We start from the raw sequence: 26,157 nt of genomic DNA, 5'->3' as shown, positions 1-26,157 counted from the left end.
TTCTTTTTTTTTTTTTTTCTAAACCTGCTTTGCTACCAGTCACTAGGGATAGCCAAGATTTAGGTTAATGGTTAACAAAGCAGCTATAACCACACAGAAACTCTGACTTCCTCCTGCTGGGGCTGGGACCAAAAGCTGCCTTTGCTTGCAGAGCAAGAGACAAGCGTTGAAAGGAGAGCAGTTCAGACCAGAAAGGGCTGGAGAGCAGCAGCTTCACTCAGTAGAGAAAAGAGGAGGAAAATCCAAAGAGAGCAAGAGGTGTTTACCATAAAGACAGGTAAGAGCTGAAACACTTTCTTGCTCGTCTTATTGACTCAGTGGCTGTTGCTAACAAAGCCCACAGGTGTGGCTAGTTGAGACGTGTTCGTTGTACCTGACTGCTCTGACCTGTGTGTCTCAGCCACAGGGGCAAAGTGGGAAAGGATCTATTTGCTGTGAATTTGAACATCAGAGAGGGCAAGAAGGCTATTCCTCCCTCTCTTTCCCGGCAAGGGCTGCTCATGGCAGGACAAACATCCCCTACAGACTGTTCTCATCTCATCGACCACAGCCACATCCCTGAGTTTGAGGTGTCTCCTTGGATCAAGATCACTCTGGCCTCAGTGTATGTCTGCATCTTTGCTGCGGGCATCTTGGGCAATAGCATCACCATCAAGGCCACCAGGATCCTGCAGAAGAAAGGCTACCTGCAGAAGGAGGTTACAGACCACATGGTCAGCCTGGCCTGCTCTGACCTGCTGGTCATCCTGCTGGGCATGCCCATGGAGTTCTTCAGTGCCATCTGGAGCCCCTTTTCCACCCCCAATGGCAACATGGCTTGCAAGCTCTACTACTTCCTCTTTGAAGCCTGCAGTTATGCAACTGTGCTGCATGTGGCCACCCTCAGCTTTGAGAGGTACGTGGCTATCTGCCATCCCTTCAAGTTCAAGTCCTTCTCTGGACCCCGCACAGTGAAGCTGCTCATCGCCTTTGTCTGGGGGACATCTGTCATAGTGGCTCTGCCCCTGCTCTTTGCCATGGGCACAGAATATCCCCTGGAATCCATCGAGGGCTACCAAGGTACAACTGCCTGCATCAAGCCTACACCCAGGCACCACCTCCCTGAGCTGAAGCACAATATGACCATCTGTACCAGCCTCTCCTCCAAGTGGTCTGTCTTTCAGGCCAGCATCTTCAGTGCCTTTGCTGTGTACATCATAGTGCTGGGATCTGTCACCTTCATGTGCCGCAGCATGATGAAAACCCTGATGATCCACAAGGAAGGAACTGTGACAGTGAAGGGTGGACTAAGACACCACGAGCAGTATCTGAGAAAAAGTGAGAGTTCAGAGGGCAAGAGCTCCAGGAGACAGATCATTTTATTTCTGGGTAAGAGCCTTATCCTACTCTGCCTCCCCTGCCCCCTTTCCACATGGGCAGGAAAGCCAGAAGCCTTCATTTTGTCTCACCAAGTTCCCCCAAACGGAGGATGTATGGTTTGAATCTGATGCAAGATGAGGGAGAGAGATACTTTTGGCTGTGATGATCTATTTTAAGAAACTTTCTTTCCCTGCATGTTTTTGACTCACTCATTTTGTCATTAGAACAGGTGGGAGGGAAGAAGAAGGAAAAATCCATTTACTGTCTGCTATTTACATTGTTTGATTATACTACATGCCTACATGCAGCAATATGGGTAAAAGGGTGTTGCTGCTTGACCTTTGGGGTAGCAATAGGCAACGGTTGCCTGGATATAAAGTAGCTCTACTTGCATGCTTTCCCATTAAATTACAAATATGTGCGTGTTTAGTAAGGCCCTCGATGGGAGGGAAGACTATCGTGCAAGATCTGAAGCTTGTCCCACTCTGAAGGCATGTCCCTGTTAATTCAGGATGCTCCCTGGAGGGTGCTTATTTAGCCTCAGCAATTGTGGCTGTGTTGCGTCCAAGCGTTAAGAAAGCTGGGCTGGAGCATTGATTGGTCTTGCAAATTGCTGTTGCCCACTTTGAATTTTTTTTCCCTGGTTTTATTTGATGGCCTGTAACCTTGGAATTATGTTTGATTCTGATCTCTCTCGCCACATTTGTCAGACAAAAACTAATCAAGCTGTCATTTCACCAACTTGGAATCTTTCCGGGCTGTGATCCATGTCGTCTCCACGTTTGTTGATGTTCTTAGAGGCACCCTTAATCATGCCCTGGCTGAATTACTGCTTGTTCTTGTTTTGTTGGGTGGCTTAATGTGATATTGGTTATAATAAATGAACCATCTAGAGCATGAATGCACAGTAGACCTAGCATTCTGTGTTGCTTCTCGGTGCTCTGCTTGATATTGCAGAGGGGGAATTGAAACTCATGGGTCTGTCTACTTCTACAGCTTTAAGTACTTTTTCTTTCTTTTTCCTTTTCCTTTTTTTTTTTTTTTCTTTTTCTGTTGAGCATTCTCTGCATCCTCATCTAGTCCTGCTTTTGCCATGGTCTGTGGTTGGGATGTGAAGATGCAGAGTAAGGAGCCCAGGGTGCACCCAGCTCCTTTTCTGCTACACCTGTATTAGAGTTTGGAGCATGGTGAAAACCCATCGTACAGACAAGGCTTATGACTCAAAGACCAGCAGAGAGGGTAATAAGGCTTCAAACGGGAGATGTGACGCTCCAGGCTCTACAGAGCTCTTCCTCACGCTCAGGGTGTACGTCTAATGAAGAGATCATCTCCATGTGCCAGGCATCTGTTAGTCAGGGATGAGAGGCACCGTAGCTGGGTGATTAAAAGGGCTCTCAGTATCCTTACTCCACTGAAAGTACGGATTTCTGGGACAGAAGCTTAGCAGCTAATGCTAAATACAGCATGTTGCACAAAGCAGGAAAAGAGATAAGGCTCTGCTCTTTAAGTGCTACTGTGGGATCCTTAAATGTCTGTGGATCTCTCTCCCCTTTTAAATTATCATCCACAGCTACATTAAAGCCCAGTCTAAGATCCAAAGCCTGTAGCAAGTTCTAGCTAGGCTGAGAGATGAAGGTAAATTGCTGTGGCCTTTCTTTCCCTCCTTGATTATTGTTCTTGCTTGGTGATGGTCCAGCGTGGAATAATACAGACCTAGTGCTGCTTGCAGAAGTCTTAAAAAGCTAAATTAAAGTGATTGGCTTGTCCTTTATCTTAAGAAAAATTGCCACCAATATCTGATGCCTTCTGTGTGCTCTCAGCTTTCTGGAGCCAGTAGATACTTCTGTGAATTCCCCAAAATTATTTCAGTGGCAAGACTCTTAATACAAGTCTTGCTAATTTACTTGGGCTGGGAAATAATTAATAAACTGAGGAGGAAGAAACTGTGGCCTGCCTCCCTGAGAACAATGCAAAACAGTTTAATTCAGAGATTTCATAAGAGTGATGCTTTAGGGCAGTTTTAACCCAGAAGAAACGAACATACAAATTGTTTACAAATCGCTGAATTTAAATATAGTGATTTAAAAGTCCTCTTTGTTCTTCGTTTAACAGATGGGTCAAATTAAAACAAATACTTGTGCATTCCCAACATATTTCACTTTTAATGTGAAATGTAAATGACAGTATATAGCATGATGTCTTTGAATATCTAACAGCAATAAAAACAATTTAGCATTTTCTTCTTCTAGTTGTTAAAAGTGATAAGTTCTATAAAACAGAGATTAAATTCATAAATCTCTTGACGATGAGAAAAAGCTAAGTAGAAGGAGACACAAGAAGGAACTAATGCTTTTTTAGTGTCACATTAATGTGTGCCACTTGAGAAAATTCCTGAAAATTATTGTAAATGTTGAAAGTGAAAGACTACTTGCTGTAGGTAGTACTAATGCTTGCAGGATGGGCTCCAGATGAGGTGACACTACTGCTGTGGTGGAGAAGGAAGGTGACAAGGGGCCGAGCGAGGAGAGCACCACGATGCTGGGCAGGCTGAGCTCATGTGGGGAAGAGCTTTTGTCCAAGGAAGGCAGCTGCAAGGTTCAAATCTTTCGTCTCAAAGCCCAGATTGTCTGGTTGGGGATTTGAAGTCCTTAATGTAAAGATGTCAGTTCCTTCTGTTTCTGGCTGCCTTGCTACGCTGACGGTAGAGAGGAGGCACTGGCACAACGGCTGCAATAACAACTCTATGCCTCGTGTTGGGGAGGGGGTACTTCCAGGGGCTGTTCAGCTCAAATTTTGGTACATTTTCCCCAGTGGAGGAATGCAAATTTGTCCCAGTATTTTAGTGAAAATAAATTCTGTTTTTATGAAGTTGGCTGTGCAGTGCTATTCCTTCCGACTTCCTTCCCGCTGTTGCTGTTGGCTTCAAGAAAAGCATGATAGCACGTCAGTCTCTGCTCAATGCTCCTGCTCCTGAAATTAGGCATATTGTGCTTCTGGATAGAGTAGGGCATACTTCCTGCAGTCTCGGTGTGTGTGGTTTATGTAATCATCTTCTGAGTCATGTGGTAAAACTCCACTGCCTCCAGTGAGTCAGCACATCCATATGAGCAGCATAGATCAGGGGGGTTGACACTGTGTGGGTTACCTGTGTTTGTTTTTATTAAAGCAGGTTTGTTCATGTCGGGACAGCAGATCTTTCTTCTAGTGAAAGGCTGCATGGGTCTGGATGAGTGCGGCCTGTCATGAATAGCAGGGAAAATATAGCTGGACTTAATTTTTTGAGTGGTTCATGGCAGCATTTGTTAATAAAATTTTCTCCATTCCCAGCAGCAGAAACTAAGATAGCTATAGTGCTTATGAAAATACTTGGCTGATGGCAATTTGATGAAACACAAGCTTTTAACAGTATTTAAAACCTCCTACAGCTTGGCCCACCCCGACAGGGATTAATGCAGTCTTTGTGGTTACTCGATTTCATCTTTCTCCTGTGGCTGTAAAGGGCAGGGCAGTGATCAGAGGGCTACCTAAACGGCCATGAGGTGCCGCTGAGGACCTCTTGCTGCTCCAGCACCTGAGCTCAAGCCCCTGCCACCATAGCAGTGAACTCCTAAGAAAGAGTGAGCTCGTGCAGTAATTATAAATGTTAAAAAAATAAGGCATATTCATAGCAGAAAATATGTAAGTTAAAGATTTTTAGGAAATGTTCACAGGTGGCCTGATCACTGGGAAAGGGGAGTGGTATGACAAGCCTGCACACAAGCTGCTGGTGGGGTGGGCTTTGGCACCAGCAGCTCCATGCCAGCAGTGCCCGCTTGCTGGCCGTGGCTACATCCTTCTCAATCTGGTCAATAATATAAAGCCACATTGACACAAAAGCAGCTGTATGGTTTGTCATCAGACTAGATCTGACTGACCCAAACTTGTACTGTACAATGAAGTGAGTTTTGACTACCACAGATGAAAAATTGATTGCTTTTGAAGCTTCTGTGACATTTCCCTTGGCAACTTCAGTTTTCTGCTTCTGCTAAAAGCCTAAATTATTTTGTATAAAGCAGCCTCAAGCCTACCACAGTAAATATGCTGAAATAAAAAAGTTGTTTAGTGTTGCTACGTCCTCTGCTTTTTTTTTTTTTTTGTATACACTTCCACTTTGCCCTTTGGAGCAATACTCTTCTGTTTGCACAGCAGAGGATTCCCCCTGCAAGGGCTACGAGGCACTCTGAGCGCTTTGCCTTTTGCCAGCCAGCATCTGCACAGCACTTTTCTGTCTCCTGACTGAGGTGAAATGTCCATCCATCCTGAACTCTTCCAGAAAAGAGAAATATCAAAGCAATCTGGCTGCCATGAAAGTGTTGAGGTAGATGCATTAAAGCACTGCTGTAGCTGCAGGAGTTTACAAAAGCCAGTGCTGCAGCTGGACCTACCTAACTGGAGACCCTGCTGCTACCAGCTTGGCTCCAGCAGCTCCTCCATGCCAAGCAGGGCAGATAGTTCTCTCTGCTCTCTCTCTCCCATCAATACAGAAATGCAGCTTTTCTGCTTTGGGACCTTCTGACATAAGACAAATTTTACCTACGTGCCTGGACAGCAAGCATCCTACAGCTTCTTTAGTGAGCAGGGAAGGGAATTGGTTCTCATAATCTATGGCAGTTCCTCCATCTGAGAAAGGCAGTGTGGTATTGGGTTTTTTTTTAATTTATTTTTCTTTGGTTAATGCTTAAGTATGTCAAATACACTGAGTGTCAATGTGAAGACAGTAGCAGTGGTGGTTTTGTGTGATGTGGTATGGTGCAGGTAGCCTATTTATAGAGCAATAGGAGGTAGAGGCTTTACTGAGACTCTGGTAAGTGCTGTAGAAGGAAAGAGAGTCCCTGTCTTTAAATCCAAACTAAACGGGCAAAAGGGAAGGGCTGGAAAATCTAGGCAGAAAGATGTCAGTGACCTGACCAAGGCAACAACGGTATGGAGAGTCATAAATGCATGTGCTGGGTCTTGTGCTAGTGGTCTATCTGCTGGGCTGTCTGGCCCCTCTCCTGCCACTTTTTTGGTGGTGATTGTTAAAACAATGCTAGGCTATTCTATAACAATACCAAATGCCACGGTAAACACCATGGACACAGCTGTACCTGACCATAAGCTAAATCTAGATAAAACTTTAAGTCAGAAATTAAAAAGTCCTCTTAGAACTTAAGCTGAAGCACCATTTTCCCCCATACATTAGTGCTGGCAGATTAATGTTTTGCTCAGAATAAAGGTATTGTGTGTAGAATATCCTTTCCAAAGATCACTAAGGAAATGTGTTTCGTAAGGCACTTGGCAAATGGGTTTTCAGGAGGCAGATTACATCAAGTAGTTGTGAAAAATACCTGGTTGTCATCTAGAGATGACTCAGGCATAGCATAACTTGACAATGGTAGGACTTCTGTTACAGGAAAATTAGATACTTCTTCGCAGGCTGGAATTTGGCTGGGTTTTTTCCTTACTGAAAAAGGTAAAGCTTGGGGATAGAACAAAAATGGAAAGAATAACCTAACTGATTAGATTCCAGAACACAGCTCTAGCCCGTGTTCTTTAAACTTGGCTTTGTTGACTCCTCTTGGTTAATTTCTTTTATCATTCCACTCTGCTCCCTTTCTTCAGAGACTTTGTTGGAGAGATGCTTAAAGATAAATAGGTTGTAGGCTGGGTATGATTTTCGTATCTGTTTTATATGGTGTCTCCATCCATACATTTCCCTGAGCAGGGCTTCAGATTACACAAGAGAAGTAGGAGACTGAATGCACTGAAATGGATAGCAGGGGCTGAGCAGGGAACGTGAAACATTTAGACCAACTGCCTGGGGTCTGGCCATTCAACTGACTGGGACACCCACCCTCTGTCACTAGTAAGATTTTTCTTTTAGGTGCTGCTTTCCAGAAAAGTAATAAAAGCCAAAGATTTACCTACTGGTGTTCAGTAAAATTTGCTTTCCTCTTCTCTGCAGAAGTATTAACCTGGTGTCAACGACAAAACTGATCAATGCTACTGAATGCTGGTAGCACAAAACCGAAGCTCAGCTATTCAACAGATGACAATGGAACGACTGCATTCAGGGATTATGGCTTCTTGGGGCAATCACGTAGAACAAACCTCCTCTGAAGAGCTGTGGGACTTCTGTTGGTTTTTAAAAAAATACATAGCCACAGTAAAATAGACTCAAGGCAAACTTCAAAAATGTAGGTATCTGTACGTTTGGTTTTCTCACACTGTAATTTAAAAATGAACATAAGCAGAAGCCAGCATAATTTTCCTCCCTATTGTACAGAAAGCAATTTATCTACTGCTGCTTTTAACTGGACTCACGTAATAGAAGATTGTGCTTTTGGCTTAAGTAGGCAGTCTTCTTTTCCTCCTACGCTGAGGGATGGCAAAATGGTACAGAGAGAAAAAGAATGGAAGAATAGGGACTAATTGAGGCCAGCACCCCCCGGGTATTTAAGACTTTTGTAGTTTTAATGAAAAAATCAATGAGTGATTACACTTGGCATTAGTGTACGTAAAATTGCTTCAACATGAGAAGTCTGCAGCTTAAAAACAACCTAACCCTGTAAATACTGTAGTCAGAGAACCAAATTCACCATTAGTGTAACCTACATAATTCTCCATATGTGATATCCTGGCAGCTATGGTCTCTGCGGACATATGACTACTGTTTCTGCTTCTGTGTATGGGAAGCCCATGAGGATGAGTGCTTTACTGGTGCTTCCGTCTTTCAGTGGATGCCTACAAAGAAACTGGTATTTCATCTGCTCTGATAGTGAGCGATAGGTGTTGGCGCGGCTTCAGCCTAGCTCGTCCTGTGGCACACGCAGCACAAGTACCTTTCCACTTTTTTATGCTCTACTGTCTGTGTTGTCCTAAGTGGTCAGCTGAGATTTCTTAAGTACTTCTGCCCTATACTTGCCTCTGCCCAAAGTCTTTAAGCTTCATTAAACAACACTGTTGTCAGTGTTGGCCTTAAACTTAGTATTATTAATCTCTCTCTTACAACCTGTAGATATTAAACCTATCTGCCCTTGATTCTTCTGGCACCCCTAGGTATATGCTAAGAAAAGGGAGGACTGAAGTGCAGGCAACATCCCTTTCTGTGGCAGCACGAGCCAAGAAACAGGCAAGGGGCTGCTGCCTTTGGGGAGCTGAGATCTGGCGATGTCATCTCAGCTTCTGAAAAACACATTCTGTATCATGGCAAATCCTCTCTAGGACATGTTTTCTTAAAAGTAGAAGCATTGGAAAGCATTTCTTCAAAGAGTGGATAAGAAAGCAGGAGGATTTATTTCCATCAAAATGGAGAAATACAGATGTTGCTCCAGGCATGAAATGAGTTGAGGAAGATCTGAAGCCCTCAGATAGGATACAGCAGTCCTGCATTAAGTAACCCTGTCCCATCAATTTTGGTCTACCGCACTATTCTTTGGTCAAGAGACTATTGTCTTAAGCATTAATTTTCCAGTTTCTCTCTGTATTCTTGCTATCTCTTCTGAGCTAGACACCATCTCAAATGCAGATTGCTCTTGCAACTCCTCGTTTTCAGCAGATAGGACTCATTTGTGGCAAGTTCACAGATAATTTATTGAAGTCTTCACCTGTGAAAACTAAATGCATTATCTGCTCCTTTATTGTCTCATATTCCAATTACACTGCATTTCACAAAATTAAATCTTTTGTTTTCATAGCTGATGTTAAGACCATTATCTTTAAACAATGATTGCTAGTCTGTGAATTTTAATGGAAGAGAACTTTAATATCTGAGCATTTATTAGTAATGTGAAGCTTTCCATTTTATGCTACATAACTTCTTGGTTTCCTAAAGGCAGCATTTGTCTTAGAAACTGAGAGCCAACCAACTGCCAACCATTAGGTTAAAGATTATTTTTTCTCCTTTAATTGTTGTGAGTTCCTAAACCTGTATTTTTACTGGATAGGTAGTACATTTGAAAAACTAGTAAGAAGGAATTTTAAAATTATATTTTCCACTGAAGACAAACAGTTGAGATCTCAACTTACATTTGGCACAATGTGCTGTAGCGCTTTTTTCAACTTTTTTGAGGGCATCGCAAACGTGTTTATGCTGCTAGATGCCAGCCCTATACTTAAGGGAGAAAGCAGTTATCTTGATCTCTGTTGTGGATCTAAAATCAAGGTAATATCAAGTAATGTCAAGGTCAAAGTTTTATGGATTAAATGAGTCTGCCAAGAACCCCTTAATTGTATAAATAGTGACTTATAACGAAAGGTGAAACTGAGAAAAAGGTCTGGTATGATTATGAGCTAACTTTTACCTTGTTTCCCCTTAAGCTGTTTTTAGGCCTGTGGTTGTTGCCTTTAATTCTGTCTTAAAAGCACTTACTATCTTTGTTTTTATGAATTTTTAAAATAAAATTTTTAAGTTGAAAGTGCAGCTTATGGGGTTAGAGTTGGGGATCTCTCTGACAGCAAGTGTATGCTTGTTATCAAAACATGTAGAGGGAGTTCTGTGAGCACTGAAAAAACACTTGACATGCACCTCCAACAGATGCATATATGCAGTAATTACCAGGAAACGAAACTTTGCTCATTAGTATAAAGAAACCCAGACATAGAGGTGTATTAGAGAAGATAACATTGCTTAGCTATTCATTCTTGTCCTTATCTAGCATAAATTGCTTTTTTTTTTTCCTCATGTTTTATTAGGTAGCATCTACACAGATACTCAACTCTACTTCATTCTACTCCAATCTCTAGCTGAACCCTGCAAAAGCGTTCAGATGCAGCCCCTTTCAGAGGGTAGTATAAATGTTTTGTCCTGTTCATATAGCATTTCTGCAAATCCACCTTGCTTTGCTCCTCCATCTAATATTGCCAGCTTGCTTTTTGTTGAATATAATGTTTATCTTACATAGCTAAAAAGGGGCTGACCCAAACTCAGACTTTTGTTTTAGTGGTATATCTAGCACGGTGCTGCTGAAGGTGATTTAGATTTGAAGAAATATTAGAAGACTGTCCTAATTGCTCCTTCCTAGAAAAATCCCTGGAGTTCAGTAAATTTTTAGCCCTTCTGTTAAATTGCAATAACTACAATTATTCTAGCACTTTTTCCATAAAGCATAAAATTTAAATTGTGGAACGTATTGTTGTGGAGGCCAAATGTAAGGGTGAGCTCCAAAAGAGATTAAATGTAACCTTGAAGGACAGTGCTGTCAAGAAAAAGATATAATCTCAACTTTAGAAAGTCCTGATATTGCTGAGTGCCAAAAACTTGGTGTGAATAGTACAGGAAAATCCCTCTATTCTTATCCCTTCTCCAGCAGATGTCTATGTGCGATCATCACAGAGAGAAATGAATGGGCAGATGAGTCCTAGGTCTGTCCCAGTACGTCTGCTCTTAATCTGAAACTTTCTTTATATGCCAAAATAGGCAAGTAATCAGAGTCTGCCTTCAGCCAGGTACAGGAACTTGAGCTTTTTAAGACAGTAGAACAAAAATGTTGATTGGACAAGAAAATAATTTGTTAAAATGCTCTCCCTCAAATTTTGGTTATTTTTTTTTTCCTACAGCTCCTTGGCCCCCAAACACAAACATTTAAAGAAAAAAAAAACATATTCATTAATGGGTGTGGTTTTAGTCTCTGTGTGAGTGTGTGTCAAAATGTGTCTTGTTTGATGAGCTCCACTATTTGTTGTTTTTTTTCTTCCTATGCCTCATATTCTATCTTTCCAACAAAGACAACTTTTGAGCTCTCTGATTTTGAAAAATAAAACTGAACTCAAATTTTTCCCTTAAAGACATTAAGAATGAAGGTCCTCACTAACTGAGTCTCTTAGTAATGCTTAAATATATCTATAGAAGAGAAGTTCTTGAAACTGCTATGACTGAGCCAACAATCAGAATTAAACTTTATAGTAAGTAAAGATAGCAGTACTTCAGCAATAAGGTGTACAGAGATTCAAACAGTCTTTATTGCGGACATGACTTCAACATGTCAGGTTTTTAACCATTAAATAAGAGCTAACATGGTATGGTGAAGGACAAACAGAAGTCAAAAGCAAGCATGCGGGTTGAGTTTGCCCTTGCCCTTCAGTGAAATTGCTAAAAGCCTTCTGACTGTCTGTCACAAGTTTGTTCAACAGATCTTTCTGATCAGTTGAACGAAATGCAGGCCTTAAATGGATGGAATGGGTTGTGTCACAGGTGTTCAAAAGCTGGTATTTGTCTTGAGAGCTGAAATGCCTAAATTCTAGTGGTAGTAATGATGATGTCATCTCCTGACAAAATGTATAAAAGCATCTATTGGTATTTTCAGATGTACAAATACCTTTGAAAATCTTGGACAATGATTCTAGGGGAGTAACTTAGCTACTGAAGTATAATGGATTAAAATATATATTTTTTTTAAACTTGAACTTTAAAAAAAACTAACTACCTATGTTGAAGTTGTAGAAAAGGGCTACTAAGATGGCTGCAGAATGGGGAGACAAGCCTTTAACAGAAGCTAAACCAAGATTGTATTGTTTAATGTAGCAAAATGAAGAATATGGCTGGCTTTGAGTTGTCTTTACGTACACTGGGGCAGTGAGTGCCAAGGAAAGAGGAAGATCTGGTTTGTACCCTGGTTTGAAAATCATGCAAAACTGATTCAGTACCAGCCATGTCCAGAGTGACTCCGGGCACAATCAGATCTCATTGTGCAATGAGTTAAGCGTAGCAGTCTTGCTGTGCATCTTTAGAACCTTCTTAGGGAGCCCAGCCTGTTTAAGTTAGGCCTTATGTCAAGAAGTTTGCAATTGCCTTTGTTTCAGTTGTAGGACCAAGGACTTTCCCTCCAGCATGCACAAATCTTCCTCTTCAGCATAGAGACTTGAGTCTAAAAGTTGTAGTACCCTTGAATAACTCTGAATTTGCAGCGCTTTAAATCCATGCTGAGTATGAATTCGCTAATTTGGTCTATTAAAAAAAAACCCTAGCAATAGGGTCTGATGGTCTGATGGTGTATGAAGGGCCATCACCCTTTGGGTGGAGCAGTCTCTGAGCAAAGCCAGAGCAGATCTGATCTTTGTGCCTGTGGAGTTTTGTGATTGTATACCTCCTCTCTCTTTCACTGCTTCTCTTGTGCCCTTTCTTAAAAGATTTTCCCCACCTAGTGTACTTGGAGGCAGCCTTGGGAGTTCATTGTTAGAAGTTAATGTCTGGAGATTGAAACTTTCCATTATCTTGATTCCCTTCCCTTTTCCTATTCCTGCTCAGATACACGTCTACTGAATTCTAAAAAGCTTTTTTATAGCAACTTGAAATTCAAATGTCCCCTTTCTATTTGTCTTCTGGTCCAAGCTAACATTTAAATGCATTATTTTCTATTATAAAGAGCATATTGACAATTTAGGAAACATTGTCCTCCAGTGCAAACACTGATATTACAAAATATTGCCATGTTCTCTGCATTGATCTAAATGATGGCGTTGGCACAAGAACTAATAGGTCTACAGGGGCCATGAATGAGTACAGACAGAAATGAGAAAATTTCTAATAATGAGAAGGACGTTCAGGGACAGCCTTCCAAATGGAGAGCAGGACCAAACTAGTTCAGTTTCTAGACTAGAGAACATGATAATTTCTGCAGGTCCGTGATACGGTTGCCTGTGCCAGGAGTGGAGGCGTATCTCTGGTCATAAAGCCTAGATCTCCACTGGGTTGGAGGGAAGGGGTTATGTTTGTTTATTGCTCCTTGGTGTGGCACCATGTGACTCTGTATCCTCCTTTGGGAGGGTGCTAACCTTGCAAAGAAGATCCAGCAAGCTTACCCAAGCTGAACATTTTCTTGGCAAATACCTGTTGCCAAAAGAAGACTTTCAGAAAGCTGGCCTAGGACCACACAGCTTGGTGCACACATGGGTCTCTGCCTGTAAACAAAGAATCCATTTCTTGCATGTTTTGGTCGCTGAATCAAGGGCAAGATATCATCTGTGCTGCCCCTCCTCTTGCTGATGGAGATCCACTCTTGCTCGCCTGCCTTGATACCCTCCTTCACAGCCTACGTGGCTGTCAGTCTCCCTGTGCCTGATGGCTAGTGTTCAAAAGCCTGCCCCTGAGTCCCTATCTCCAAGAGAAAATTGCTTTAAACTTATCAAATGGAAGTGAAATTTAAAATGACTTCATGTTTATATTTGCTGACAGGCAGGAATGTTGTCTAAATTGACTGTCAGAGCTCAAACATAGTGCCGTTGGACCAAATCATAACCTCTTGTTGGCCTTCAGTGAAACAATGTTAAGTTTGGGGAGTGGAGATATTATTTTGGCCTCCCTGGGTGTATGGAAAGCATTTTCAAAGTTTTATACAATGAAGTTATATTTGATATTTGCATAATTCAAATAGATGAAATCCTCAAACAGGCACAGAAGACCTGGTTTCATTAACTTGGGATGCAGCCATTCCCATCTCTCATGCAAATGGCAAATACCTTTCCTGTAAGTATACTTTAAAGATTCATTTCTTTCTCTAATCAAGTGGTGAAATCCTACCCGCGGGAACCAGAATTGATTTCTTTTCCCTTCAGACTGAACAGCATAGACTTTATTTGGGTTAGCTTCTGTCGTGAAATGTAAGGTTAACCCTTCTGTGTGCTGCGAATCAGCTAAATGTGTTCCTGTTTGCTGCTCCAACTCACTGAAAACGTACACGGTGCAGCCGTCCTGCAAATGTAGCTGTCAGCTCTGTGAAGCTCAGGGAAGCTTTGCTGATTGTCAACAAGGATCTATTTCCACTGAAACCCTGACCTTGAAAGCTGATTTTTAAATTTCCTTCTGGGCCTTGAATGCTGTAATTGATTATGGTTGGTTTGGGTTTAGTCTTTAACAATCAAGGTGAAGAATTGCTCCCAAATTTGTTAAGATGTCAGGAGGAAGGCAGCTTCCCCACACTGTATGGATGGTGTCAAGGAGCCACAATGGACTCTTGCAAGCCTTCCACGAAGCACTGAGTTTTCTGGTTGGAAATGGAAATTGGACAGAACTGCTCCTCTCTTGGAGCTGGCACCTGTGCCTTGCTCTCTAGGGGCCTGAGAGAGCTCCACTGCATTAATGCAATTTAATAGGCATCAGTGGAGAATTAAAGGTATCTGATGTTGGTCCAAGTAGTCTTAGGGAATAGTCCCTTACACTAAGTAGCCTGAGCCCATGGCTGGGACTTCTGTCCATAGCAGTGCTTAGATGAATTTCCTCCCCTCCTTACTACGGAATTGTCCATGTATCTTTGTATGCTATTTTCTGGTTCACCTTCTTGGTAATAGAGCTCTGCGTTTATTTTCTGTCTTTCAGATGCCTCACTTTTCACTTTAATTGTATTATAATAGTTGAAACTGATGGCCTGACCCCTTGGCCACCATGCTTCTCTGAAACATTTCCTAGTGCTTTCATCAAAAGCAGAATGCTCAGCTACATTCTAATGAAGAGCTGCTTAAAAAAAAAAAAAAAAAAAAAAGGAAAAAACAGTATTTTTCTTGGTAATTTGAGATGCTTAGTTTTCTATTCTTTTTGTCTTAGAACACCAAGTAGTCATTGGAGAGGGTTTTTTTCTCTGCATTGAAAGTGAGTGTCTGGTGTGCTCTGCCTCTCCTGCCCACTAGCAGTAGGAGGTCAGCTGCACTGAATGGCTCAAGAAAAGCCAAGATGTCCTGACTTTTCCTCTTGTATTAAAGGAAGATTTAACTCTGTAATTGACACTATTTAGTAAACTCTCCCTTAAGTGTATACACATTGTAGTATTTGACCTCTAAAATTCCTAGTGTGGGGATGCACACTGGGTAGCAAGCACCAAGCTTGCTCTGGTGTTTTGGTTCCTACATCATGTCAGCTGCCCTTCATGAATGAGTTTAAAAGTTCAGCACTGTGGTTTCCGAGAGCTTTAGATCAGCCTGACTTTACTGCTTCATTTAGTTAAACCTTGCACTGCCCCTGCAAGCCTCTGAGTTGCCTGCGCCTCTGAGGCATGCAAGGCCCGATACTTGGTATCAGTGCAAACAAAGACTGAGATATACTTCATCTCTGTTTTTCTGCAGGTTCATGTGACATGAAAAAAATGTCGCTTTTTGACACCAGGCAATGTTGAAACAGTCTGTATCTATATGCACTCACAGTCATGTGTGTATGTGTAGATACACCTACAGATATAGAAGTATTGATTCAGTAGGAGTAGGCATTCTCACCAAACCATTCATGGTACCTCAAGGCACATTCCTCATGCTGAGCAGCTTCCTCCCTCTTTGGAGTCACAGCAGCCCGGAGCTGTCTTGGTTGGCAACACGTTGCATTTTACAAGAAAAGGCAGCCCAAAATAATAGGGCCTGAAACAACTGCTTCATCTTTCTGTATCTGAAAATTTTGGAGGTTTCCTCCCTGTTTTGGGGTGGGTTTTTGGTTTGTTGGTTTGTTTGTTTTAGTCTTTAAGCAGACTCAGCTCAGGGGGTTGTCGTAGTTCAGCCCCGATCGGACCAGACTACGCAGTCTCTCTCTCACTCCCCCGACACTCCGAGAGAATAGGGAGAGAAAATATAAGGAAAAACGGCTCAAGGTTTGAGATAAGGACAGGGAGAAATCCTTAAAGTTACCGTCACGGGCAAAACAGAGTCAACTTGGGGAAAACTATTCATTTATTACTACAAACAGCAGGATAATGAGACAGAGAACAAGATAACCTCCCCCCACCCCTCCCTCTTCCCGAGCTTAACATTATCTCTACTACCTTCCCCTCCCGAGCGGCATAGGGGGGAAGAGGGAATGGGGGTTGCAGTCAGTTCATCACACGTTGTTTTACGCTGCTGCTTCATGGTTGGGGGAAGAACTCCTCGCATTCCTCCCCTGCTCCGTTGTGGAGTCCCACCCCTACGCCACAGTCCTTCGTGGAACTGCTCTGGCGTGGGTCATCTCTTCCACGGGTGCAGTCCTTCCAGAACAGCTGTCCCAGCGGGACCTCCACGGGCCACAGCTGCCTTCAGGCATCCACCTCCCCCGGTACGGGGTCCTTCACGGGCTCCAAGTGGATCTCTGCTCCTCCGTGGACCTCCATGGGCTGCAGGGGGACAACCTGCTCCTCCATGGTTGTCACCACAGGCTGCAGGGGAATCTTGGCCAGGAGCCGCATTACTCCTCCCCCTCCTTCTGAACTGACCTTGGCGTCTGCAGCCGTTCCTCACAACAGGCTGGTAGATGTCTCTCAGGATCTTTTTTTTACATCTTATTCACTTCTCATCTCCTTTCCACTTCTTGCAGCTGGGCTGGACCGAGTCGGGCCCAGTCGGCTGCCTGGCGAGAGGCCAGAGGGTGAGGCCTGCAAGGCCCATAGGCCTGCGCCTCCCTCTCTGCGCCTCTGCCCCCCGCTCAGCTTCTTCACATCTTCTCTCCTCTCTTTTTTTTTTTCTGTTTTCCCATTCTTAAATACGTTATCGCAGAGGCGTTATCACGGGACATTCTGCTACCAATCGGCTCGGCCTTGGCCAGCAGCAGGTCCGCCCTAGGCCCGGCCGAGTCCACTGAAGAAAGGGGAGCGACTTCTAGCAGTTTCCTACAGAAGCTGCCACCTTAGACCCCCCTCACTAACAAAACCACGGTCCAGCTCCCATCCTGTGCAGCCACATTTTGAAAAAAGCCTCATTCAGCGAAAGTCCCAAGAGCCCAGAGAGCGAGGCAGACACCACGCTTGTTGGGGTGCACTGGAGATCAGTGCACTGAATAGAGTCAGAGCTAGCAGCATTTCAGAGATTTGGTGACAAAAATCTTGTTGACTGAACTTTACTTTCAAGTCATTTCAGGTCAGGAATAACTGCCATTTTACATCGCCATTTTAAAATCCTTTCTCTCTTGAAGCAACACTGAGAAAGTCAGTGTCCCTAAGGGTCAAATTTTCTTTATTTAATTTTCCTATTATTTTAATATATCAATTGATCTGATCATTTTTGCTCAATATGGTTTCGAGGAGAAAATTCTGAGGCGTGAAAAAAAAACTGTTTAAAGTGAAACATCATGCTTTTGATCCAAGGACTGATGTTCTATGGGAGGACTAGAAATAAAAATCTCATTATAACCCCTCTGATTTCCTAAAATAGAAAACCTGCCTAGTTAATGAATATAAATGAATGTACATTCACTTCCTTTTTTTTGAGGTTACTAAAGCTGATTAACATTAGGTACCACAATTTATTTAAAGCAGTTGAGTAATTATTATGCTTCCTATCCCATGAACATGCAACTTATTTATTACTGAGGGTTTGGGTTTTTTTAAAGTGTATCCTTGAAATCACATTGGGGACATATCCTTGTCATCATGAGAGTTTTAAAATAAATATTTTAAAAGAAGTAATTCTGATATACAAGCAAAGAAGAAAAATTGGGCAATGCTATGGAAATTCAATAAACTGTGATGCATCATTTTACAGGAAAGGACCTGAAATCCTTAGGAGTGAAATAATGTATTGACAATTTGAGATTGCACAAGTAGAATTCAATATTCAACATAATTAAATTAGAAATTTATAGCTTCAGGAAAACAAAACAGTTTTTCATGTAAAATTTAAAACGGGTGAAGCTACTTTGCTCTGTTGTGACACTGGGTGGATCAAGCTGCTTTGACTGAGAGCTATGTTCCAGCAGATCATCATAAAGTGACTTGTATGTGTTGGCCTTTCCTGTTGCGTTAGTCTGATGAGAATTTATTCTCTGCTCGCCAGTAACTTCTGCTGAGTTGTTAGTTATGCCAAGCAGGTTAAGTTGCTCTGTCTAGGTCTGTCTGTGCTAAACTTGCATCATACCTTCTCTCCAGCCATCTGTTCTCAGGACTGAGAAAGACAGACAGAGAAATGAGCAGATACTGACTGTAGTCTGAGGTGGCCAGGAGCTGTGCAGTTGTGGAGACTTTGCAGGCTTGTTCCTCGTTGTCCCTTTTGTTAACTTTAATAAGCAGACTGTTGAACAGAAATCTCTTTAACCTGGTTAAAAGTTGTTCTCTAAGTTTGCCTAGTCTGAGATATTACCGGAGTCTTCTTTGGGCTGGGAACACTTTAATTCCTCATCCTTGGTAATTGTCTGTAGGGGCGTGTAAAATTATGTGTGAAGGAAAAGAAACACTGAGATTCTTAAACACAATATTATTTTAAATGTAGTAACATCATTTTATATTAACTATCACTTCAGTATGAAGATTCTATTTCAGGATTAATGACTAAATCATAGGCACCTCTAGCCAAAATAAATGAAACTGTTGACGTGAGCACCGTTAATAAAGCAGAGAGTTTCAGTATTAGGGCTGCCTTCCCACAGGAACACATGCATAGCTCTCATTAACATTTGCCAGTTCTGTGTATGTGCCCATAGAGGAACATACACCACTTAAAAGCTGGGGGAAAATCAAAAAGAATCTGCTCTTAAAGTTTCCCCACTTCAACCTCATCTAAGGAGTATTATGGGACAGAAAAAAGTTCTGCAGCAGGTGAACTTTATGGCAGAGTTGCATTTCATCCTCAGACCTGTTGTGAAAAGACAAGTTAAAATAAATCTCCTACATTCTGCAGATGTGCAGACAATTAATGAATAAAATGTAATTCTGCAGGCAACCTATTATGGCTATAATACCGAGTTAAAAAAATTCAAAGCAGCTGGATGCTACTAATTTAGAATTACCAACTTCTGGAAACTATATCTGGTAGCCTATCCGGACTTAACAGAAACAGTACCAATTTATACAAATATAGGTACTTCAGTGATGTATCTTGTAATTTAACTATTACACGGTAGTATTTTGGAGCCCAATATGAGACCAGGGGCCCATTGTATTATGCACTGAACAGATAAGAAGAAAGAATCTCTGTGTCAAAACATATGCAATCTACGTAGTTAGAACCAGAAAGAATGGTAAAAAAGGAAAATCGACATCTACGGTTTATCTTCTCTAGCTTTTATTACCACAGCTACTGTATATTAAGTGCATGTATTAAATATTTTGAAACTAGGTAAGAAATTGTTATTTACTGAAGAAAATAGCCCACCTACTTCTGAGAACTACAGGCTACATGACAACTGTGTAGCATTTTTTAGGTAACTCAGTTTTACATTTCCTGAAAATGCACATGCAAGAATATTCATTGTAAAAACGATTCTTTTTCTTTGAAGAGTTCACCATTACCAGGAGCTCCAACATGTGTTGCATTTTTATAAGATATTCATCACAGGTTAGTAGATGAAAATGAACTGCAGTCAGCTGTCAAGGAGAGATGGATTTGAGTAGCAAGAAATGCTGCTAGTAGACTTTCATTGTCAGCCACCTCTGATGCTGGTGTTGGAAGATGAAGATTATTTGCACCAGCTTGTAGCTGCTCAGAGGAAAAATAACTTCTGTGTATTTTCAGATTAGGCTAGATGTACGCTTTGCTTCTCTGAAGAAAAATCCTTAATATAATTGCATTGAGGCTCTGAAATGCAGCCTGTTTGTATTTCTCCCTTGGCAGTGTTAGAAAACCTCATCTCTCCCTGATCTGCATTTGAACAATCTTCATTTTTATCTCTGTTAGAGAAGGGACTTCTTTGCTTTAAATACTTCCTCTCTTTCTCTCTCATTTGAGCATGGAGATGCTGTGAGGTTGTTTTTTTTTTTTTTTTCATCTTCAGCCTGTGCAATAGTCCAACTACTTGCTTTACAATGTCTCTGGTTTGTCATTGATGTGCAATAGTATTTCCAAAAGGACTGACTACAGCTCTCCTGTTTTGTCTGATTGTCTCTTGGAGTGATGCAGGGACAGACTGCAGGCTTGTTTGTTCATGGTCCTGCCCATTCAGACACGTTGGTGCATTAAATGTCTGTGCTTTATGCATTTAGGATGGCAGGCTTCCCATGACACATAGGGTGTAGGCTTATAATTTCTAATAAATCTGCAGTTTCCTGTGCAAAAGAATTCTATGGAGTGTAGAAGAATTAAGGGAGCAGTGAAACTATACAGTTTCATTCAGGCACACATCACTCCACAGGAATTTGTGTGAATCATGTGGGTGTCACTTTAATGCTTGCTACAAAACCAAATATTTTGGACTTCTGAAAAGACCAGCATCTGATGCCAATAGTGCACGTTTTCTGAGCCCGTGATATCAAAATGTGAAAAAATGAAGCTGAAAACCTTTCTTCCATTCCCCTTCTTCCTCTACATCTTCCAATATGCCAGTTTGAGGTCAATTAGCAATGAATGAACATGCAGGATCTCTAAATGGGATAAATGTGTACAGTTTACTACTGGCACTTGATCTGAGACCAAACAAGAGTAATTAACCAATTTTTGGGGACTGATCTTCCTTTTTGCCCTACCTGCAATCCCTTTCTCCTCAGCTGGCTGAACAGCAGTCTGTGAGCAGTCTGCAGATAATGCAAGAAATGGCTTTGAAGCCTTCTCTCGCTGAGTATCTTCCCTGCCTTTAACTTGGTAGTTTATATGTGGAAAATATGATTATACAGGCTGTGATTTGGCAGAGGGTGTTTTCCCCTTGAATACCTGTAAGACCAAAAGTGATTGCAAAGTGTCCACCAATTTATGCTTCAAAGACAACTTCCTCTTTGTAGCTCATAAAATCCTATAAGCCAGGAATGTCTCATGTTCATAAAATCTATGGCTTTCTCTCACATCCTAGCCATAGTGGGTTTTTTTATGGCTCTTGTGCTGTTCCTCAGGCAGGCAGGACAATCGCCTGAAAACAAGCATCAAAGCCCTTGACCAGAGATATATGCATAGTCTGACTGAAGAAGAGGTAATATTGTCTGCTCTGTTGTTTTGGAGCCTAGCCTAAGAGAAATTTTTAATTCTCTGGCTGGAGAAAAAGGTGGCAGCTTCATAAAGCCATATTACTTGTTAACTGTTACAGATGAAGATAATCTGAAACACAGGAACGATTAATAACAGGAAGCACTGGACAGAAGATTTTCTATCTGGGAAATCGCCCATCCACAGCATACTAAAGGTTTTATTCCTTTCATAAGTCAGGATTCTGACTTCAGCTAAAACCTTTACAACTTGAAATTTTTATCCTACTGTCCAGCTGCCTCTTTGTTTCTTTTGGAGAACCAGTTAAGACTTTTCCTTTTAAAACACCTTTTCCATGCTCCAGCACCATACACCAGTCTATGCACATACTTCGCTTACTGTCTGGCCAGGACTTTTGATTATTTAACCTACTTGCAATTATGGTTCTAAAACAGACACTAGTTTTGCCCCTTCACAGTTATGGGGCAAACAGAAATTTTCTCAGTGCTCAGTAGTAACAAACTCTCCCTCATTCTCCTCTTCTCTCCCCAAATCAAAAGTAAATAGGATTGAATTTTATTGCCCCAGCCCCTATCTTAAGTTGTTCTGCCTCAATGGTACCATCACTGTGATTTTATTTAACAAATTTCATTCTTTACACCTTTTGAAATAAACATGTTTAGTAGCAATAACTTTGTTAAATTTGTAACCTTTACTCTCAGGGACTATGCCCTCAGGTCCTCTGTGTTTTTGCTATAGAAAGATTCGAGAAGAACTTCAAATGGTGTAGCTGAAACAAAAAGAACCTTCCCAGTATCTTTTTCTTTTATTTTAAAATCAACAGAAATTATTGCAATGACACACAAAAAGATTTGTGTTGCAGAATAGCTGGAAAGAGAGTTTTCCTCCATTTGTATTCATGACAGCTTCTACATATCCAACTATCAAAACCTATTATGAAGAGCTGTATTGTACTGTAGATAGGTTTTTATGCTTGTCATAATACAGATCTATAGGTAAATTTGTCAATGATACATTCACTGTGACATTGCCACATTTCTTATACAAAATATTCTTAATGATAACTACCAAGTTAAATATCCTTGCTGTGTAAGTCTGAGTTTATTTTGTTGCTTGGTTTTAAGAATGTTTTAAATTATCAGGGTTTTTTTTTCAGTTTAGAGCAAAGTTAGAAACACATTTAAACCAAAAGTGATTTCCTGAGCTAGTTACTTTCTACATTTTGCTTTTTAATAAGCTATGCATGGTCCAACAAGCTTCTTTCTATGACTTCCAGTGGTAGGTTTTTCCTTCTTCCCATTTATACTTGACTTGTCCAGCAGCTTATTCTGGAATGAATTTTGACAGGTTAATGAAAACTCAGCCCTCCCATTTTGAGCTCTAGGGCTGTCTTTAAAACCTAAAAAAGACAAATCTTCTGTGTGCTTCTGTTAGAAAATCTCCCAGTGAAAGGAAGAACATCCTCCATTTCTTCAGTGTTTTAGTTCTCATCCTGTCCTCCCTCCTGTGTTTCTCCATTTCCCTGTTTTTAGCTGAAATGGGGCTGAGGTGGAGTCACTGTGCAGCTATAGGGAGGGAGTGTAAAGGGGGGGAATGGAGGGGCATAAAAGGTCACCCACTTGTTTCAGAGCTGAAGCTCAGAGTTTTTTTCTTATCAAACTGGAGATATTTAGAACAACTTTGTTCTTTAAAAATCTTTTTTTTTTTTTCCTCACAAATGTTACAATAAAAGTTCTTGGTCTCTTTAGCTCAGCACTTTGGAATACGAAGCCCCTGATGTGTCAAGAAGATAAAGCCAAAAGGCATTGCCGTGATGGTTTGGTCTGATCTGCAAAATCAACAGTTGAGGTGTCCCGTTTCTTCCACTCCATAAACAGTAAACTCATCTGGGGCAGAGGAGAAGGAAGTACTGAGGGTACAGCCTGGTTTTGGGGCTCTCCAGGTTGTATCACATCCATGGTGATGTCTTCTAATGCCCACTAATGCACACTAATGTCACCTCTCACATGCATAAGCCCAGAGACGCACGCCTGCTGTGATACCATAAATAACTGCTCTTACCCTTGAGCTCTGACTAATTTCCTTTCCAAACATAAAAATAACATCAACCATTGACTGAAAGACAAACTAGGTGATGTCAAGAGGAAAAAGAAATCTGAGTTAGAAGATGCCCGCCTCTGGGGAGAAGTCCAGGAGAAGGCTGGGAGCGCTGGGACTGCCCCGTTACAGGTGCCCTAGGGAGGTGACAGGCAGTCCTCTGGGGAGGTTTGGCAGTGTTGAGCTGGATCTGCCCGCAACTATAAGACTGCTTCATGTGAGACTTCTGTTGGGTTTCTGCATCTGTTTCTGGGTTCATTCTCCTCTCCCAATCACTCCTGTCTTTGCAGGCTCCATCATAGTTTCTGGTTTGGGTTGTGAGCGCAGGCAAAAATCTGCAAATGAGCTAATTTCTGAGACATAAGGCATAGTTTCCTTGCTGAAGGACTTGCGCTCCAAAGAAAAAGGTATAAATCTGGTCAGAGGAGCCGTTCTGACTCCATTTTACCAAGATCCTTACGTGTTTCTTTTCCCAAATTGCCCTGCAGGTTAAACCCCACGTTCACTGTCATTCAGCCCCAAGTATAGTACACACTATGGCAACAGTGTTCAGGATGAACCCAAATTAAGTCTGTGTCTGCAAGGGAGACAAAATAAAAAGAGCAAACTAGTTTAATTACTCCCCATTCAGATGTAATTCAGTTGCATTGCACTAAGAAAAATAAAGGCTGCTGGGATGTTATGAGACAATTAGCAAGATAATGGAAAATAGTTAATACCTCCCTGTCTGTGAAAGAATGCTCTCCTCTCTGCTTCAGAGTAGTCTTGAAAGGAGTTTCTGAATTCTATTTCCAAGCAAGAATATATTTTCCCTTTGGAAATATAACAAAATCCTGTCACAGTCCAAAATGGTTATTTACAATTTGGAAATCATACAGTTCAAAGATATCACCTTGGTCCAGAGCCAGCCACAGGGCACAGGTCCTGGCGCTGGGAGAATACTCCTCCTTTGGGAACCAGGACTGATAGGTACATTTTCTCACCCGGCAGTTTTGATTACGCCCTGTGTTTCCTAGTAGGCACATCTAAATGCATCTTTGGCCTTTCACTGTAGCCATTTGAAACCTTTCGCAAATGTCTCAGGCATGCAGAACATGTCACAAGTATTTTTCTTTATTATATTCGAGGTGGAGGACTTTTTCCTCTTCCACTGTGACAGCAAAGTCAGGACAGCAAATCTGCCAGTAACTTGTCCGCTTATCTTCCCAGCACCTGTCAGCCGTAAACGCACTTGCCCCTTGGCTGCGGGTCTGAGACTTGGGCTCTGATCCCAGCCCCTCTGAGTGACCTACTGAGTGACCTTGTTCAAGCTGTATGGCCTCCCTGTGCCTCGGACACTCTGCACTGTAGGGATAATAATTTCTGACTCCTTTGTAAGTGTGTTTTATTTGCTACAGTAGAGACCAATTATCCTGGCTTTTGCCACTGCGTGAATTCCCAGCTACCGGTACCCGTGGGCATAGCAGGGTGAACTTGAGCACATGTGTGGGCATTAATGCAGGTTACCTCACTTCTCTTGTTTTGAAGTTCTCCACTTGGGGTAAGGAGTCTGGGGATTTTTTTTTTTTTTTTTCGGTGTGTTAGTCTCTCCGCTGTGCAACTCCCATTAAAAGTCAACCTCCCCGTGCAACTTGATAAAAAAAAAAATCCTGTTTAATGTGAGATTAGTTTAGGTTTTTGTACTTGGTTTCTCTGGGACTCTAATGGCAGTCTGAAAAAGAAAATCACCCTTGAGAACATCTAGCACTTTGGGTTTCACATAAATGTAATCCAATTACCCCAGTCTAGGCCATGCAGAACTATTTGGTCGGAGGTACACATCAATCTAGGAGAAGTACAATATACTGAACTGAAAAGAAGGCAGATTGAGCATATTTCTTAATAGCATAACACAATGCAATTGCCAAAGGAAAGGCATATGCTTCTGTCCTGCATTACTCAGTGCCTGAACTGAGTAATTTGGTGGGGGGAGAGTGAGTGAAGTCCTTGCAGGGAGGGATTTCAGAGGTATCTTCCCTGGAGGCCAGTTTTGTAAAGGCATACCATCTGGTGCATTCAAAATGCAAAAAGATTTGTTCTTCAGAAGTCTGAGCCAGGGATAAAAGTCCATCCCTGCCAGGGATGGCTTAGCAGTATCCAGAGAGAGGGATGAGTTTTATCACAAACAGCAAAATTCTCCTTTTCCTCCGCCCTTAACCTCTAATTCAAACATCAAATAGACTGATCTTATTGTGGCTGCTGCTTTCTGTAATGAAAGTTTCTGATGTCCTTGCTTACTGTGAACTGAGCAATGAACTGTTTCATTACTATTTCTGCTTTGCTTCCAGGCACCTTCATTTTACACAGGGGTCAGAAAGGGGTTAAACACAAACTCTGACTTTATCCCAAGCAAAGCCTGTACTGGGACTCAAACCACCTGCTCCTCTCTCACATGCCTTTGAGCAGCAGTCAGACGACTACTGTGGCGCAGAAGCTTACGGCTGCTCTCAGTATCAGCCTCAATATTGGCATCTCTCAGGTCTGAGCTGTAATGATTGACTCTTTTTGCAGAATTAAGCATTTTTTTTTTGCCCCATGCCTTACAGAGTAGATTTCAAATTGCCTTTTAGAGGAACGGTTGGACATTTAGCTTGCCTTGGAGACACTGCTGGCTCTGGTGATGGAAGCCCTTGGTGCATCACTGTCAAAACTGAAGCTCTTTGCAAGAGGCAGCCACTGGCTCAGGCTTTCTCCAAGCACAAGCTCTTTGGGGCTTACAGTGTGCTTAACGCTCCTACGGGATGGGCTCCGGCTGTTTGCAAACTGACCAACAGAATATGCTAACTAAAATTTAAGAGTTTACAACAAAAGATGGTGTAACCACTGGATAAGAAGACATTATTGCATCGTGCCTGA

The 26,157-nt window shown here is 41.8% G+C and overlaps 1 protein-coding gene across 1 annotated transcript in view; it reads left to right on the top strand.

Annotated features, from left to right (window-relative positions):
- The first annotated feature begins 500 nt into the window (after positions 1-500).
- GPR39 (G protein-coupled receptor 39) overlaps positions 501-26,157 on the top strand; it is an 81,673-nt gene continuing 56,016 nt past the window's right edge. The window contains exon 1 of the mRNA XM_086751340.1: positions 501-1,368. Within this exon, the coding sequence (XP_086607466.1) occupies positions 501-1,368 (868 nt within the window). The remainder of the gene's footprint in view (positions 1,369-26,157) is intronic.

The sequence above is a fragment of the Chlamydotis macqueenii genome, chromosome 6 (assembly GCF_036417535.1).
Source record: "Chlamydotis macqueenii isolate bChlMac1 chromosome 6, bChlMac1.mat, whole genome shotgun sequence".
NCBI lineage: Eukaryota > Metazoa > Chordata > Aves > Otidiformes > Otididae > Chlamydotis > Chlamydotis macqueenii.
The sequence above is the reverse complement of the archived record's forward strand: the minus strand, read 5'-3'. Positions and strand labels throughout refer to the sequence as shown.